At 43.9% G+C, this 16,245-nt stretch overlaps 1 protein-coding gene across 2 annotated transcripts in view; it reads right to left on the bottom strand.

Moving 5' to 3' along the window:
• The window catches only part of RCE1 (Ras converting CAAX endopeptidase 1), a 105,763-nt gene that overhangs the window by 77,632 nt on the left and 11,886 nt on the right, over window positions 1-16,245 (bottom strand). For both annotated transcript variants that reach the window (XM_029612454.1, XM_029612455.1), the window contains exons 2-3: window positions 9,857-9,959; window positions 5,546-5,629 (exon numbers count right to left, since the gene is read on the bottom strand). In XM_029612454.1, coding sequence (XP_029468314.1) covers window positions 5,546-5,629; window positions 9,857-9,959 — 187 coding nt within the window. The remainder of the gene's footprint in view (window positions 1-5,545; window positions 5,630-9,856; window positions 9,960-16,245) is intronic.

The following is a 16,245-nucleotide window of genomic DNA, read 5'->3' as shown; positions in this document are numbered from 1 at the left end:
TATCCACATACAGCTTTGCTGGATAAAGCACAGCATATTTAATGTTGTGTTTTTGCAATCTCCTCTTGATGCTCACAAATGCCTGCCTCTTTTGCTGTAAGTCCACTGAGAAGTCCAGAAGAACATTACGTGGTTACCTTGAAAGTTAAATGTCTTTCAGGTTTCTGGCAGCATTTAGAATTTATTGCTTATCCTGAAATGGTGATGTTTGATTATGATAGCTCTGGGCAATCCCCTTGTGATGGTGCCAGTGCAAAAGCCCTATGTGCTCTGTCAGTCTTAATCTGCCCCTTGTTACATGGAATGCTTAATATGTCTGGAAGCCATTTTGAGAAGAACTTGCCCGTGTCAGCTCCCTCTGTTTTTTCCTGGGATCCCGAACACACGAATGTTACAGCACCAAGACTTGTTTTCCAGGTCATCTAATTTTTCCTGCATGCAGACATTTCTTTTGAGCTTATCAATTTTAAATACTGACAGATGCTGAAATTTCCAAGTCTACAATTCTTGTATCAAGTCACGATGCATTGTCCTGCACAGTGTCCTGCACAGATTGTACCAACTGGGCAACTTTGTCCACAATCACCCCCCATCTTTGTGTCTAATTTTTGCAAGCTTTTTTCCGCAAACTTCTCCAACAGCTGATGCAAATAAGCCATGTGTTCCCTTGTCAGGCTCACCTCAGTTTATGTATCTGCATCCTTTTCCAAGGCCGAGTCATCGGTTTGCACCATTTTGTCCACACAAGCAGATTTATTCATTTTCTTATTTTTAAAGAGTGTGACCAGCCCACATTGAGAGCAGGAAATGATTGTTGGTGTTCTTAGTCTGCGACATGTGAGAAAAGCAAAGTGATGAAACCAAAAGAATAGCCTTATACGAGCATTCTGAGCAGAAGCTCAGCCAAACTGCTGTTTCTCAGGCTAAAGCAAAACCAAAATCTATTCCACAAACATTTCTAAAGTTGAAAAAAAGAGAAGGGAGTGGTGATCCTCATAACTCCCTCTTAGCCTTGTCAGATAGGATTCCCGTGGCTTCAGATATTACTGTAGTGCCTCCAATTAGGCTAAAGATTTTTTTCCAAGACTCATTCAGTTCAGGGGAACATTGCATCATCATAAACTTCAATCCTTAGTCACTCAGAGCTGTAGTGATTGGGCGGCATATAAGAAATTTTAAATAAACGTTGAAAGAAGAATCTATATATATATATATATATATATATATATATAAAATGTACTTAGGAGAAATTGGTGTGTCTGTCTGTCAGCAGCAGAGGACCAGAAGGCTCATCTGAATATTCCTCCCAGCAGAGGACTCCAGAGGACACCATGAGCCATCTAGACTGCAGCTTCCATATCTCCTGCCCTCTCTATCCAGCAGCAGAGGATCAAAAGATGTGTGCCACACCACCATTACCTATACATTTTCAACAGATTTTTTTTAATTGATAGAACAACATGAAAGAAGTTCAAAACAAGAGTCAATAAGATATATAACCAGCTAGTTATAAGTAGATGAATTATAGTCTTTGGAGGATCACTGACAAATATAAAATAAACCAACAGATTAAAAGTACTTTAGATTAGTTTTAACAACCCTACTCCCTTAGAAAATTTAAAATCACTAACTGAACAAAATTAAAATGCAGACAGTAGACCATCAGTGAGGGGGGGGGGGCCTATCCAGTCTGTTGCATTGAGTGCCACATATATGATTGTTTATCTGTTGGCGAGAGGTTGCGAGTACGCACTCTGTGCAAAGAGCTTCTAGCCCCCAGAGAATAAGTCCGATCTCTGAAGTCTAGAGTTGCTTGGTCAAGGGGAGGATGGGCGGGCTGGCTGTGATGGGAGAGAGTATGCTGTATTAGGACTCAGAGCAGAAGGGCAGACTGTTCTGGGGATGAGAGGCGGGGGAGGAAGAGAAAGCCAATTCACTGGGGCCTCTGGGGAATTTCCACAAGTATCGGCTAGTAGTGAATTACTCTTCTCCACGGAGGTAAAACAAATCATCTTAGTGGCAAGAAAGCCAATCACTAGACATTTCTACAATTATAAATGGAAAAAAGATTTACGCTTGGGTGTCATATAATCCAAGAAGATCCATTCTCCAGTATTTTCGTCTTTAAAAAATTCAGGTTTGTAGGTGTGAACCTTTAATTTTCACTATTGTACATGCAGCCAAAATGGATTCTCTGACATCAACAATACGGATACTTGGCATGTATTTCTCTGAAGTCAGATGCAGAGATGATGAACTTTTCTGACCAGGCAACGTATGTGCCAGGCTTATCTGCTCTGCAAGGACACACTATTTTCAGGGGTCCCCTGCAAAAGAGAGAAGACTATTCTTTGTAAATGCAGAGAAAACAGAAGTCAATGCAAGGCTTGTGTGTATATGAAAAGCAAATCTTCTGAAGCCTTCAGAAGTGTTTAAGTTTATAGACGGCAACCAAGCCATCCTGTCAGCAGCAAAGAATTTATTGGTCAAGGTATCAGACTCCCAGCTCTGCTCAATGTTATGCTGTTTGACAGATGACCCTCTGGGGGAGGGAACGCATCAAGCTGTTTGAAGTGGGAAAATGGATCAATGGCACCTCTAATTTTATTATTCATTAACTCATATAATGCATCTTAAAACAGCAGGGAGAAAGATCCCTGGGGGCTTCACTATAAAAAAAAAAAAAGAAACCACCATCAGAAGACAAGAAAACATCCTTATCAGAAGTCAAACCTGTTGCTAGCTCCCTGCCAGGGCTGGAGTTTCTGGAGCCAGCATAGACTGAATACAGCAGTGTCCTGTCCCTACTACTACTTAGCCTAAGGTTGAACCAACTTTTTTCCCCTCCAGGGACAAAGTGAGTCCCCATTTGGCTAAGCAAAAGGCCTTAAGAGAGTAGCGTGCAGGTCCCGTAGAACATGAAACTTTTGCTATCATCAGCTTTTGCAACAGCCCAGCGGTAAGATTTGGGGTTCTCTCCTAGATCCCGTACTTTGGGATAGCCAGAGAGGTTGTTTAGCAATTTAAACGTAAGTCCAGGCTAACGTGATATGTTATTGTCTTGCTAATTTGCTAATATTTGCTAAGTTCCCAACCACCAAGTATATTTTGTTGTAATGTTTCTAGGAAAAATTCTGGGTGTGACAATTGCCAAGTGTTGTGATAACACCTAGTAAAAAGGCATATCCCTAATAAAATAAAATTTGATTATCTAAAGACAAATGGCCATGTAACTAATATTCTCAGATTGCTGATAAAAAGATATAGTGGGGAGATAACGCTTAGGCAGTAAATCCCTACAGTTCAATAAACTCAGGGTTCATTTAAGCACTATTACCACATGTCACCAGCACACAAATGGAGTGAATTTCTCGTCAAAAGATAGTGGCAAAATTTATGAAGGGATTATTTCATTTGCATGCGGCGCAGTGGGACTACATGTGGTTCTCTTGCAATTGATGAAGGCTCCATTTGAACTGCTGGCAAACACAGAGAGGACATTCCTTTGCTTGAAATTATTCCTCATTTCAGTTACCCTGGCGAGAATAAGTGAAATGCAAGCAGCAGTAACATGCAAACCCCACACACAAATTTGCCAATACAGTACTTCTGAGGATTTTTCCCAAATTTTTACCCAAAGTAGTCTTAGAGTTTCATCTGAATCAGTCTATAGTTCTGCAGAGTTCTTTCCTAAATTATACCCCTTGCAAGCAGAAAAGCATTTGCATACCCTACATTACAGAAGAGCCTTGCTTTTTTTTTATCATCTGGAAAGAACAAAATCATTCAGAAAGTCTCAGCTATTATTTTTAGCTTATGGTCAAGTACGACAGGGACAGGCAGGTAAAACCAAACATTATCCAGTTAGCTGTTCCAATGTATATCCTGTTCCAGTGCAGCAGGAATTTCATTCCAACATAGAATAAAAGCTCACCAGCTAACAGCAAGTTTATCTACAGTTGCATTTGGTCCTCTCTTCATACATTCATGAAATATTACTGTTTTAAAGCAGATTCTCAGAGACAGTAATTTCAGACCAACAATTCTATAAAATTTGTTTAAAAAAACCCCACCATCAACAAACCCACCATCATTTAATGGTGTGCATAATCTAAATTAATTAATTATATTCTTTTATTATGCATCCCTAAGCTAGATAGACCCCATTTGTGTGGCATTTGGTCTGCTTGTCCACGGAGAACATAAGATTGCTTACCTGTAATAGGTGTTCTCCGTGGACAAGCAGAACAAAGCAGCCATACAATCCCTTCTTCCTCCCCATTAGTAGAAGTTTGGCTTGGAAAGGAACTGAGGGGACTCAGAAGCTGCAGCGTGGAAAACACAGCACAGGCTCAGAAGCATTTTAAAATCTATCATTAAGCTATGTGAGAGTATGTGCCAACCTAGCTCTGTTGGGGGGACACCGCCCACTGATTTGTTCTGCTGTCCTCAGAGAATATCCATTACAGGTAAGCAATCTCGCTCTATCTTCCAGTCCTCAGGTACAGAAATAGACTGGAGTGACAAGTTACAGGTCAGTAATTTCTTATTTGAGTTCCTTTAAACCTTGAGGTGAATGCCATCAGGTCCCGGTGATTAGCCAATTTGCTCTATCACTTACTAAAAGTTCACTTTAATTTGTTTCATTTCCTCCAAATTACTATCTACAAAGCATGACTCTGGTGTGGGTATGTCCTATATGGCCTTATCCTCCCTCAGTGCCTCTCTTACTCCCTAATCAAACGCCAAATGATTGCCTCGCAGGTTTCCTGTTTTTAATGTACTTGAAAAAGCTTTTATGAGTTTTTGCCTCCTTGGCAAATTTCTCCTCACATTCACTTGGCCTTCTTTATCAGTGTTTAACAACTAACCTGCCAATGTTTATGTGCCTTCGTATTTTCCTCTTTAAGTCCTGCTTCCTATTTTTTTTAAAGGATGCCTTTTTGGCTTTAATAGAGACTTTCACAGCACTGGAGGTTTTTGGAAGATTTTAAGAGCACATTAGACATCTGTCTGAATGATGATAGCAAGCTGCTTTGTCATGAGCCAGTGTATCACATCACAACCTGCTCTGGGCAAAGAAATGTAATAGCGTGTATTCGATCTCCAGTCCTTCCCCATTTCCTAGATCAGTGTTTCCCAATGCACTCCTGGAGGCATACCTAACCACTTTGATATTCAGGATAACCATAATGAATATGCTTAAGATAGATTTGCTTACAATGGAGACCCAGTGCATGCAGCTCTCTCATCCATATTCACTGTAGCTATCCTGAAAACCAGACTGGTTAGGTGAGCTTCCAGGAAAGGTTGTGAAAAACTGTCCAAGTCAGGCACTCATGTTACATTGCACTATTTAGTTACAGTAGCAAACTATGCATACAGAAGCAAGAGGTTCAGAAGCAATTGACTCAGCAGGATGGGCCAACTCATATTGCCTGTTCAATAGTTGTGTGTGATGGCCTATACTGTAATACGGTCCACAGCAAAATATGCCAACAAATATCATGGGCATGGCCAGCAACGTGGGGTAGAAACAACATACCATAGTTAGCATCAAGGGCAGTGCGGCTGCAGTCAGAATCCCGTCTAGCCGGAAACCCATCAAAGACAGCAGTGAAGTTTCAAGCTGATTTAAAACAGAGAAAAAGAGCAAATAATTGTCCAGTGTCTGCCACTATCTTGTTCTGAAAGAGTTCACTACATTCCCCACATTTTCATGACCATGTATATGGAAACAGACAGCAGCAGCATCTTCAGGTCTATGCTGTCAAATTTCATGTAAACATTATGAACAGGAGCACAGAATCTGATGGCAGATAACTGCAAGCCATGTCCAGTCTACTCATGTTCCCTTCCTGTTATACAACATAATACCCTACTGCGCAGACAATTTCTTAATTGGTGGAGACAAGCTGCAACTGCTTCCTGATTGGCTCTATTTGCAATTTGGATGCCCCTGGGAGCCAATAACAGCTGTCACCTATCAGCAGTTTTCTAGTACCAGAAATTCTTCATTTCTTTTTTTTTAATCAAAATAAAAGTGGACAAAAGAACTCTGCATTGCTGCATTGAAATGAGCAAGGGAGTCAAAAATGTATTATATAGAAGAAAGATGTGACAAGGGGGCATGTGATAGTAATATTCAAATATCTGGCATGGAGGAGGTATTTCCCAGAGATAGAGTAGCTCATGGACAAGATGGAGGCTCAGAGTTCTTTGCTAGGAAGGTGGAGAATGCCTGGAATCACTACTAAGAGGTGGGAGCAACCAAAACCATGACAGAATTCAAGAAGGCTCAAGGAAGGTAAAGGGGACAGCAGTAAGGGCAAGGGGAAGGAGATGCGGTAGGATGTGCGGGTAACACAGTAGGCAACTGGACAGCCCGACTTGGCAACAACTGCTATACACGATATATTAAAACATCTGTCGTTGTGCAATACAACCTCCTCTCCATTTGCTCAAGACAAGAAAATGATCTTTGACGACTATCTTCACTGAGAAAGTGAACTGGAGTACCATTAGTGGGAAAAACTGCAGCTGAATCTGGGACCAAACTACTTCTTCAGGTTTTTCACTTCCTGCCAAAAATATTGGCAACATCATCATAAAGCTACAGCAAAGTTTGCACTGGGGAAAATCTCAGGAAATCCCCCACTCCCTGTGGCTTTCAAGAAGCAACGAGAGAACGAGGGAAGACAAAACTCAATTAATGTGAAAAGCAACAGAACTGGGAGAGTGCAGGAGGAAGCAGTTGTTGAGAGAATGGGGGGAGGAGACACCAAGTAGAAGGATTCTTGTGAGATTTAGGTTTCTGTTCCAAGATGAGCAAGCATTGATAGTACTGGAGAGAAAAAGGTGAGGTATGAGGGAGGACAGGTTGTCAAACAAGAAGGGAGAACAAGGGGACAAAATCAAGAACAATAGATGTGAAAACAGGCTATGCACTTTGCACCAAATTTAGAGGTGAATTTTCCAAAGAATTATGCGGGACTTATACATTAAAAAAAAATATTAATAAGTGGTATACATGTGCCTAAGTAGATTCTTGCACAGTAAGCAAATTTTCAGAAGTGCCAGAGTACGCACTTACTGTCACCGCGGCATGGGAAAGTACGGGCATACAAAGTGCTCTTGGGTGAGGTTCAGAAATACACATACTTTTATAAATGGAACTTGCGAATACTTCATCACACATACACGCATGCTTTTTTATGTTAATCAAGACAAAAATTAAATCAGACTTCTGTTGTATGCAGTTTTTGGGGCTGTCTGGAGTAAGTGATGAAGTGCATATGGGAAGTGGTGAAGATCTGGGTCAGCTGGTATAGGTCTCAGCAAACTGGAGCTTGGAGGTACTCATACAAGTATTTTCATAAGTGAGGCATGCACATACAGCAGCCAGTTTTTTTTTAAATGTCTGCCTCTGCACATAAATTGAAGATTATTATGTGCACAAGTTGCAATTTAACACAAAATATATGTATGTACTTTTATAAACTAGGTGTATCATCTATTTATATCATGCTTTTCCAGCAGAAGATTTCAGCGCATGTTACAGCAAATTTGGCCTCTACAATAAGTATCAGGAACATCAATAAAAGAAAAGATTATAATTGCAGTACCATTATAAACCTAAGTATAATATAACAAATATGATTACAGTGAGCTTAAGCTTTAAAGTTAATTTAGAGTATATCACAGTCTTGAGATTCATCAGGTATAAGTTATGTTGGTGTGTTTCATATATCGTAGAATGCAAGTTGGATGAATTTGAGGTTAAGTGTCAGAGTTGACTTGATGAGAGTGGGTACTAAGTGGTAAGTATGATGTAATGTGGTTCATATGAGTCAATGGGTCCAAGACTGTGAATCAGGGATCAAGTCAGAAGTTCATGGGTCAGGCTGTGAGTCAAATGCTGCTACAGATAGCCAGGTTTTTAGTTGCTTCCTAAAGGTGAGGAGGTCTGCAGCAAGCCTGATCTCTAGCTGCAAAGATTTCCAGAGGGTAGGGACTGATCCTGGAAAGCTTCTCTTCCTAGTGTTTAAGAGTTTAATTTTCTTAAGGGCTAGTACCACTAAGCAGGCTTGAGGAAGTGAGCACAGCAGCTGGGATTCATCAGAAGTTGAGGTAGGGTGTGCCAGGCTCTTGAGGGCTTTGAATGTCAGGACCAGAATTTTGAACAGGGCACGTAATATGTTGGAAGCCAGCATAGGGTTCTAAGGAGTGAGGTTATTTGGTCAAAGTTTCAGGTACTTAGCATAGCCTGCGCTGCTGAGTTGAGCTGCAGATGGTGGTCTAGATTTCTGGGCAGCCCGATGCACAGGTAGCTGCAGTAGCCTAGTAGGAAGATTACATAGAACTGGGTCACTGCTGAAAGGCAGGGACATAAAAAAGGAGCAGAGCTGGGTGTAGCTAGCACAGTTGGAAGGCGGCAGATTTTGTTACGGATAGTAACTAGGCTTCCATGATAAGCCTGGAGACCGGGACAAACCTGGTGGAAAAAGGGGAGAGCTGGAGGGTTGTTTCTTCTAAGGTCACCCTTGAGTGGATGTGGCTATACAGTCTATTTTAGAGGGTGCCGTTTTTGTTTACGGTAGAATAGCCAGTCCAAGATCTTTTTAAGGCAGTTGCTTAGGTTGGAGATCACCAGGTCAATGTGTAAACAGAGAGGACATAATTAGCTGGATATCATTTGCAATTGTGTGATAGAGAATGTGGGATTCTCTGTATACCTTGCCATGTGGTGCCAAGTAGATATTAAATAGTTTTGGAAAGACGATGGAAATCTGAGGCACACCACACAGAAGAGAGAGAGTGTACATGCTTGGGTGAGATGGCCTGGGTTCAATCAGAGTAAAGGTCTGAACCGTGCCAATGCAAGGTCTGAGAGTCCTAGGTTACTCAGGTGGGTGACCAGGATCTCATGGTCTGTGGTGTCAAATGTTGCCAAAAGGTCCAGGAGTTCCCAGCAGGGTGGTTCAGGCAGAGCAGTACGTTGTCAACTAGGGTAACTAGCATAATTTAAATTATGTGGGGAGGTCTGAATTTGTACTGGAAAAAGGTCCAGGTGGTTTGTGATGTCTAGAAAGTCAGTTTTAATGGGGCTGCCTTTTCAATAATCTTGCTAAAGAAAGGAAGGAAGGAAGGTTGGAGACTGGGCAGTAGTTTCTCAGATCATTTGAGTAAAGCTTGGATTCTTCAATGCAGGTTTTACCACAGCCTTTTTTTAGGCACTTTAGTAGGTGGCCTTCCGATAGTGAGATATTTAGGACACACTGGAGATGGGAGAATAGTCCAGATTTGGAATGTGTGATGAGCCAGGATCTTCCTGCAATCTGCTAAGGACCAGAACTGCCCCCAGGATTTGGTTTCCCAAATTGTCTTTCAGACTGCAAACTAAGACAGAAGACACATGGCCTCCACGTACTATGAAGGCAGACTGTTATAAGCAAATAACGACTGCAAGGCCCAGTTAGATTGCAGACGTTGCATGCCTCAGCCATCTCCAAGCTTTACCCCTCACTTTTTTTTTTTTTTTGTAATCCCAGGCTTCACCGAGGACACCAAAAGCAGAAGCATTCAGACTGACCAGCAGAGGCAGAGAACCATAGCCACTAGGAAGTTAAATCCCCTAGCTTCAGCGAGTTAGCAGCACCCAGCCCATTTTCAGTTTCCTTACTTCCCCATATGTTCCCCTGATGCCTCAGACATGAATGCATTACATTATCACTGTGTGAGCCACAATAACGTGCAGAGGGATGTCTCGGTACCACCGGTAAAGCGAACAAGGTTTAAATAGCTTCTCATGAGCAGCGCCACAGAGCAGGCAACTTGAACCATTCCGGCTACGTACCTCAATGCCCGTCGCCTTTTCCCAAGCAGCCAGGAAGAAGGGCGAGAGAGCGGAGACGATCATCACGCTGGTGAAGCGGCGCTTAATAACAGCAGGATGGTCCCTGGGGCACAGAAGAGGACAAGGAGTAAGGTGTTAGGTGCAGCATAGGTTTTCCTATTTACTTATTCCACACTTTCCCCACCTGCCCAATATTTTGATTTCCTTTTTAGATAAGCAACATGAAAATACCTGCCAAGACGACACACCTCTGTACAGTTTCAACTAGCCGGGGGCTGCAGCTTTCAATATAACACAGCAGACCTGGCCTGAAGAGAATGACCCCACCATTGCTGCTTGCTTTTGATAGGAAACAGCCAGTGCAGCACAGTTATCTTGTCAGGGTGGGGAAATGATTCCTGCAAGTAAAAGCCAGGCACGAAACCACTCTGCGACTCCCAGCCCAGCTTTTTCCAGCTCGTGGGTGCAAGTTCCCTTTCCTGCCCACTCCGTTATTGCAACATGGCAGCAGCAGATAAAGACCAGTAAGTGTTCTCCAGGAACAAATCCATTGGAGCATCAATCTGAACCGGCGATTGTTCTCCAGTCTGGTAAACTTGGCTACAAAAAATGACACACAATGAACTTGTGCTAACTTCACTGGAAAATGACCACGGCTACAAAAAAAGGGGAGGCTAGGTTCTCAAAGTTCCTAACTGGTATGTCAGGCAAACCTGAAGAGTTCTGAGACATTTTGGCCCCAGTGTGAAGATAAGAGAGGAGAGGGTCAGTTGCCATTGCCAGCAAAAAAAAAAAAAAAAAAAAATAGAGCAGAATTACTTACCTGTAACAGGTGTTCTCCAAGGACAGCTGGATGTCAGTCATCACAGTGACATCATCCGATGAAGCCTGGCACAAAAAACTTATGTCAAAGTTTCAAGAACTTTGATTGAGTCTCTCTGAGCATGCATTATACCATGCAGCCACATGGGGGTCCCTTCAGTCTTATAGAATTAAAGAATAAAACCCACAAAGTGGAGACCAAACTCCACAGGGAGGCAGGCGGGTCTCTTGAGGACTGACATCCTGCTGTCCTCTGAGAACGCCCGTTACAGGTAAGTAAATCTGCTTTCTCAGAGGGCAAGCAGATTGGCAGTCCTCACACATGGGTGAATCCCTAGCTACAGGTGGTTCCCCCCAACCAAAACAGGTGCCAACAGGCACAGCAGCAACAACAACAACAACGTTTTGCTGGTAACAGGAGGAGGCAGTCTGAACAAAATAACAGGCCCTGGGGGGAACAGAGTTGGAATCTAAACCTGAAACAAATTCTGAAGGACAGATTGGCCAAACCTGCTGTCACGCCATTCCTATACAAATAGTAATGTGATGTGAAGGAGTGGATGGAACTCCATGTCACACCTCTGCAGATCTCCATGGGGACTGCTGACAAGCAGGCCATTGACGCTGCCATGGCTCGAACCGAGTGAGCCTGATATAGCACCCAAGATGCAATCCCACTTGGACATAACAGGAGGAGACGCTTTCCAATTGGCTAGCGGACTGCCTCTGCTTTGCTTTGCAGAGGCAGTCCCCAGGCTGTTCTGGTCAAAAGAAACCAAAAGCTGGGTGGACTGTCTGGGCTTTTGTGCACTCCAGATAGAATGCCAAGGCTCATGAAGTCCAAACTGTGCAGGGCTTGCTCACCTTGGTGCGAATGAGGCCTGGGAAAGAATGTTGGCAGGACGATGGATTGGTTAAGATGGAAGTCCGACACTACCTTAGGCAAGAACTTAGGGTGCATATGCAAGACTACTGTATCGTGAAAAAAACAAACAATGTAAGGTGAATAAGTCACTAAGGCCTGGAGCTCACTGATCCTGCATGCTGAAGTGACTGCCATCAAAAATACGACCTTTCAGGTCAGGTACTTCAGGTCAAAAGGAGTGCAGTGGCTCGAAAGGGCTTTCATTAGCTGAGCTAAACCACGATGAGGTCCCAGGACACATCTGGAGGTCTTAGGGGAGGCTTCAACTGAAGCAGATCCCACACAATACATACAACTATAAGTGAACAGAGATGGATTTAGCTTCTATACAATGGCGATATGTGCCAGTCACACTCAAATGAACCCTAATTGAGTTGGTCTTGAAACCAGCTTCAGAGAGGTGAAGAAGATAGTTAAGCAGTTTTTGTGTTGAGCAGAAGAAAGGCTTTTTGCTCACACCAAAAGAAAAACCTCCTCTACTTTAGTCATACAGCTTTCTGGTGGAAGGCTTTCTGGAAGCTACAAGGACCCAAGACACATCTTCAAAGAGATTGAGGGGTTGCAAGATCTACCTCTCGACATCCAAGCTGTGAGTGACAAGGCCTGAAGGTTGGGATGTCTCAACCTGGCTCAATCCTGGATGATAAGATCTAGGAAGTCCCCAGGCTGATCAGTTTCCAGATGGCAAACTCCCGAAGAAGTGGAAATCAGATCTGCCTCAGCCAATGGAGGCCTATGAGAATTATAGTCCCCTTTGTCCTCTCTGAGCTTCAAAAAAATCTTTGCTACCAACAGAGCTGAAGGATGTGTGTACAAGAGACTCCAGCCCCAGTAGAGGGCAAAAGCATCTGAGGCTAGTTTGCTATGTGCCCTATTCCAAGGGGCCGCATACAAATTCACCTCTGGATTACCCAAAAGGCGGAAGACCCAATTTGCTATCTCCTGGTCCAGAGACCATTCATGGGATCTGAAGGAGTGACTCAGCCTGTCCATTATCTTATTTTCCAAACCGGCCAGATATGTGACTGAGCACTATCCCACAGGACAGAACCCATGACCATATCTGAACCGCCTCTTGATACAGGAGGTAAAAGCCCATACCTCCCTGCTTGTTGATGTAGTAGGGACAGAACGAGAGAAGGGACTTCACGGAGGAAAGAGCAGGAGGTAGGGCACTCAGGTAGAGAGAAGCGGGGAAGAGGGAAGGCTCTTTGGAAGATTTGGGAGTAGCACTCATGAAGTGGTCCTGGAGGGGAGGGCAGAAGGGAGAGCATGGTTTATAATCAGAAACGATGATCTAATTTTAAGTTGTATAAATTACAAAATGAGTCTGAGTGCATATTACTACTGTAACCTGTCTTGGGGTCACTAAATGCTTCTAGAAGGTTCTGGAGGGTTCCTGCTCTTCAGGGTTAGAGAAAGCTCTGCGAGCTCCTGCAAGCCTCCTCTCTTAAGGAGGGCTGCAAAGGGGAAGAAAAGAACTGGTGCTGGCAAGGAGGAGGTGATTTAGGAATGAACAAAGGGGGATGAGAGTCTATATAAGATGCTCCCTGGCATCTGTTAGGGGGTGTTTTGTGGGGCCTGAGAGGAGACAGGGCTTACGAGGTCTTCATAGATTTCTGAAGCAAAGAACAGGAAAGATTCTAAGCTGAAGAACCGGGTTTTTGGTGGCCTGCTAGAGGGAGGACACGCGGTCAACAAAAAGGGTAACTCTTTGTCTGGAAAAGCTCCTGTGACAGAATTTTCTGAGAGAGATGCTGCCCCGAAGGCCTTGAGGTTAGAGAGGACAGTGAGTGGGATTCCTCCTACTCAGGGAAGGGTGGGAGAATTTTGATCCAGTTTCATGTTTGTGGGACTGTACCCCGTTATTCAAATTAAGATTTCTACTGTTTTCCTGCCATCTTGTCACTTGGATTTACAAATAAAATTCAATTTCTTTTTGGAACCAACTAACAGTGTGGACCTTGGACACTGTTGTATGGTAAATCTTCCCTTGGGCCTCCCAGAGAGAGTCTGGTCCCTAACTGGCGATCCCTGGCGGCCTTTTGCTGTTTAACTCACCACCTCTGCAGCCTCCGAAGGAAAAGGGGGTTACATTACATTAATCAGTTTTCCATACATCATGTAAAAATTAAAGAGAGGCATATGGGGGTCTGTAAAATTTTGAGAGGTTGAACAGGGGGTCTATGCTACGCAAAAAGTTGGGATCGCCCGACCTAGTGGTTAGAGTAATGGAAGAGGAAGAGTAGCCTGGCGGTTAGAGCAGCAGACTGAGAACCAGGGAAGCCGGGATTTAAATCCCACAGATATTCCTTGCCACCTTGGGAGAGTCGCTTTACCCTCCTTTGCCTCAGGTACAAACTTACACTGTAAGCCATCTGGGGCAGTTTTAAGGCCACAGCAATCAGTGCAACTGCACTGGGCTCTTTTGTTCCCGAGGGGCCTGCGCAGCCAAAGGGGAGTGGCGGTGAGATAGCGCTGCCAACGCTCCTTGCATGGCTTCTGCCTGCTTCACTGTTATGCAGTTACTTCTGCCTTGGGGGGCTGAAAGAAACCCTGCTTGGTTTTGCTGCCCCACCACAGGAATGGATGGATGGATGCTGAACCTATCCCCACTCTGCAAGTAAAAGAACTGACGCATGGTGCAAGATGAGGGAGGGGAATTATTTCTGTAGCCAGGTACAGGATGTAATTATAAATAGCTTTGCCACAAAATACATGTTATATGCTAGGGAGGCTCCAAATCTGGTATTGCATGGAGCATAAAAATGTCTTAACCAAGCCTGTGGCCTGCACGCGTATGTTAAGGTGACTTTCCTCAGAGAAAAAAAACAAAAACCAAAAACTTGAGAGATGTTTTCAGGTTTGCTGACTGAAGACTAACTTGAGAGGACCATTATATAAATATCTAGGAAGGAAACCTCAGTGCTGTAAGGATGAGGAAAGGGACAGATTCAAATGTCAGAGATGTGCGGCCTCCCAGGTGATCAGGGACAACGATATCCCCAGTCAGTCAACCGAAGGTGGTAGGGATGCCACACTTGTCTTGACCATGCAAGTACAAGGTCCTTCCTTTTCTCCTGTCTGCAGCTCCGAAGGTGTTCGGCAAGTGTCTGGCAGTGCTAGCGGCACATCTGCTACGCTGGACAGGAGTCTGGCTTCTCTTACCTGCCTCTGGGACAAGCCCTGCCAAGTTGTTGCAGGCTGCCACATCTCTTCTGGCACTTAGCAGTTCTGAGCTTTAATTGGACCCCCTTGTCTGCAGTGGATCTAGGAGCCCGCTCTCTCCAGGAGGGCAAGCTTTTTCTGTGCAGCGGCTATATAAGAGAGCATGGTGTCTCTGCTCCAAGAAGATGAACGGCTCCTACGATCACTCATAGAAGCATTTCTCCTAACATTTCTCTTTGGAGCTCCTGCATCTTCCAGACCCACAGCAACTGGGCCCTGGGACACATCCAACCACAATTATAACCGTTTGCTATGTCATGGTCAGTGCCCAAACATTTTTAAAAAGCCACATGGGCATCTGTAATAGATATCCAGCATGCAGACACGGGACTTGAAGCCGATGGCGACTGGCTTCTTTTTGATCCCATCTCTGGCCATTGAGACAATACAAAACAAGAGACTTTTCTTTTTGGGAGCACTTACAATTGCTGTTGAGGGGCTACCAAGGCAGGTGAGAATAGAAAAAGAAAATTTGAGATAAAGAGGGTCACATGTTCACATAAAAGCTCAGATAAATCAGACTGGGGGGGTTCACGAGGCAGAGAGATTCGTCAATTTGGCACCATCAGATGACATCACTTTTATGTGCCATGGCTAATTCAGCCCTGCTTGTTGACGGAGAACTTAAGGAGTAAGGGGTCTTACAGAAACAGATTACACAACTACAAACAGGACTCCAGGCATACTTAACAGCATCAAATTCTCCACAAGTATGTAGTACAAAAGTGAAGGACCACAATCCACCTCCATTCTCAAAACTGGACAAGTGTTCTGATAAATAGAAGGAATGAATGAGAATCTCTAGCACACGATGGGAAAGCAGCAACAGAGCTTGCAAAACAAGAGAAAAAAAATTGTTTAAAGAATTAGGCCAAAAACCAAAGAAAACAATTGTCAAAAGCAAATACTCCTCCTTGGGGGAATTCTGCCCAACTGTGCAATGCAGAATTTACCCAGAATTCCCTCAGCCAGTGCAGAGTTTACCTTTCATGGAACAAAATTTCCACAGCGGCATCTGGAAAGAGTGCGGGGTCATGGGAGCCCAGCTGAGTGTGCTGAGCTGGCTCCATGAGCCTGCCAGAAGAAGAGGAGAGCTCCACACAATGTAATAGATTAGAATGGTCAAACAAGATTTGCTAAAGAACAGGAAGAGCCTGTGAAGAGCGCAGACTTGCAGGAGTGCTGCAATTTGCAGAGCAGGCCTTGCAAGCCCACTGTAAGAGGAACCCACAGTAGCCGTCAATGGAGTCAAACAGAATCTGCATGAAGAGCAGGCCTGCATCAGTGGCAATATAAACCAGTATTTCCCCAACTTGCTCAAGCCCAAGGCACACCTAAATTAACAATTGTGTGTGGCACACCAACCTCCATGGAGCAGGCAAGGCAGACATGCAGAGAATTCATATGGCCAGAA

This window comes from Rhinatrema bivittatum, chromosome 8 (assembly GCF_901001135.1).
Source record: "Rhinatrema bivittatum chromosome 8, aRhiBiv1.1, whole genome shotgun sequence".
Classification (NCBI taxonomy): domain Eukaryota; kingdom Metazoa; phylum Chordata; class Amphibia; order Gymnophiona; family Rhinatrematidae; genus Rhinatrema; species Rhinatrema bivittatum.
Note: the sequence above shows the minus strand (reverse complement) of the source record. Positions and strands in the feature narration are given on the sequence as shown.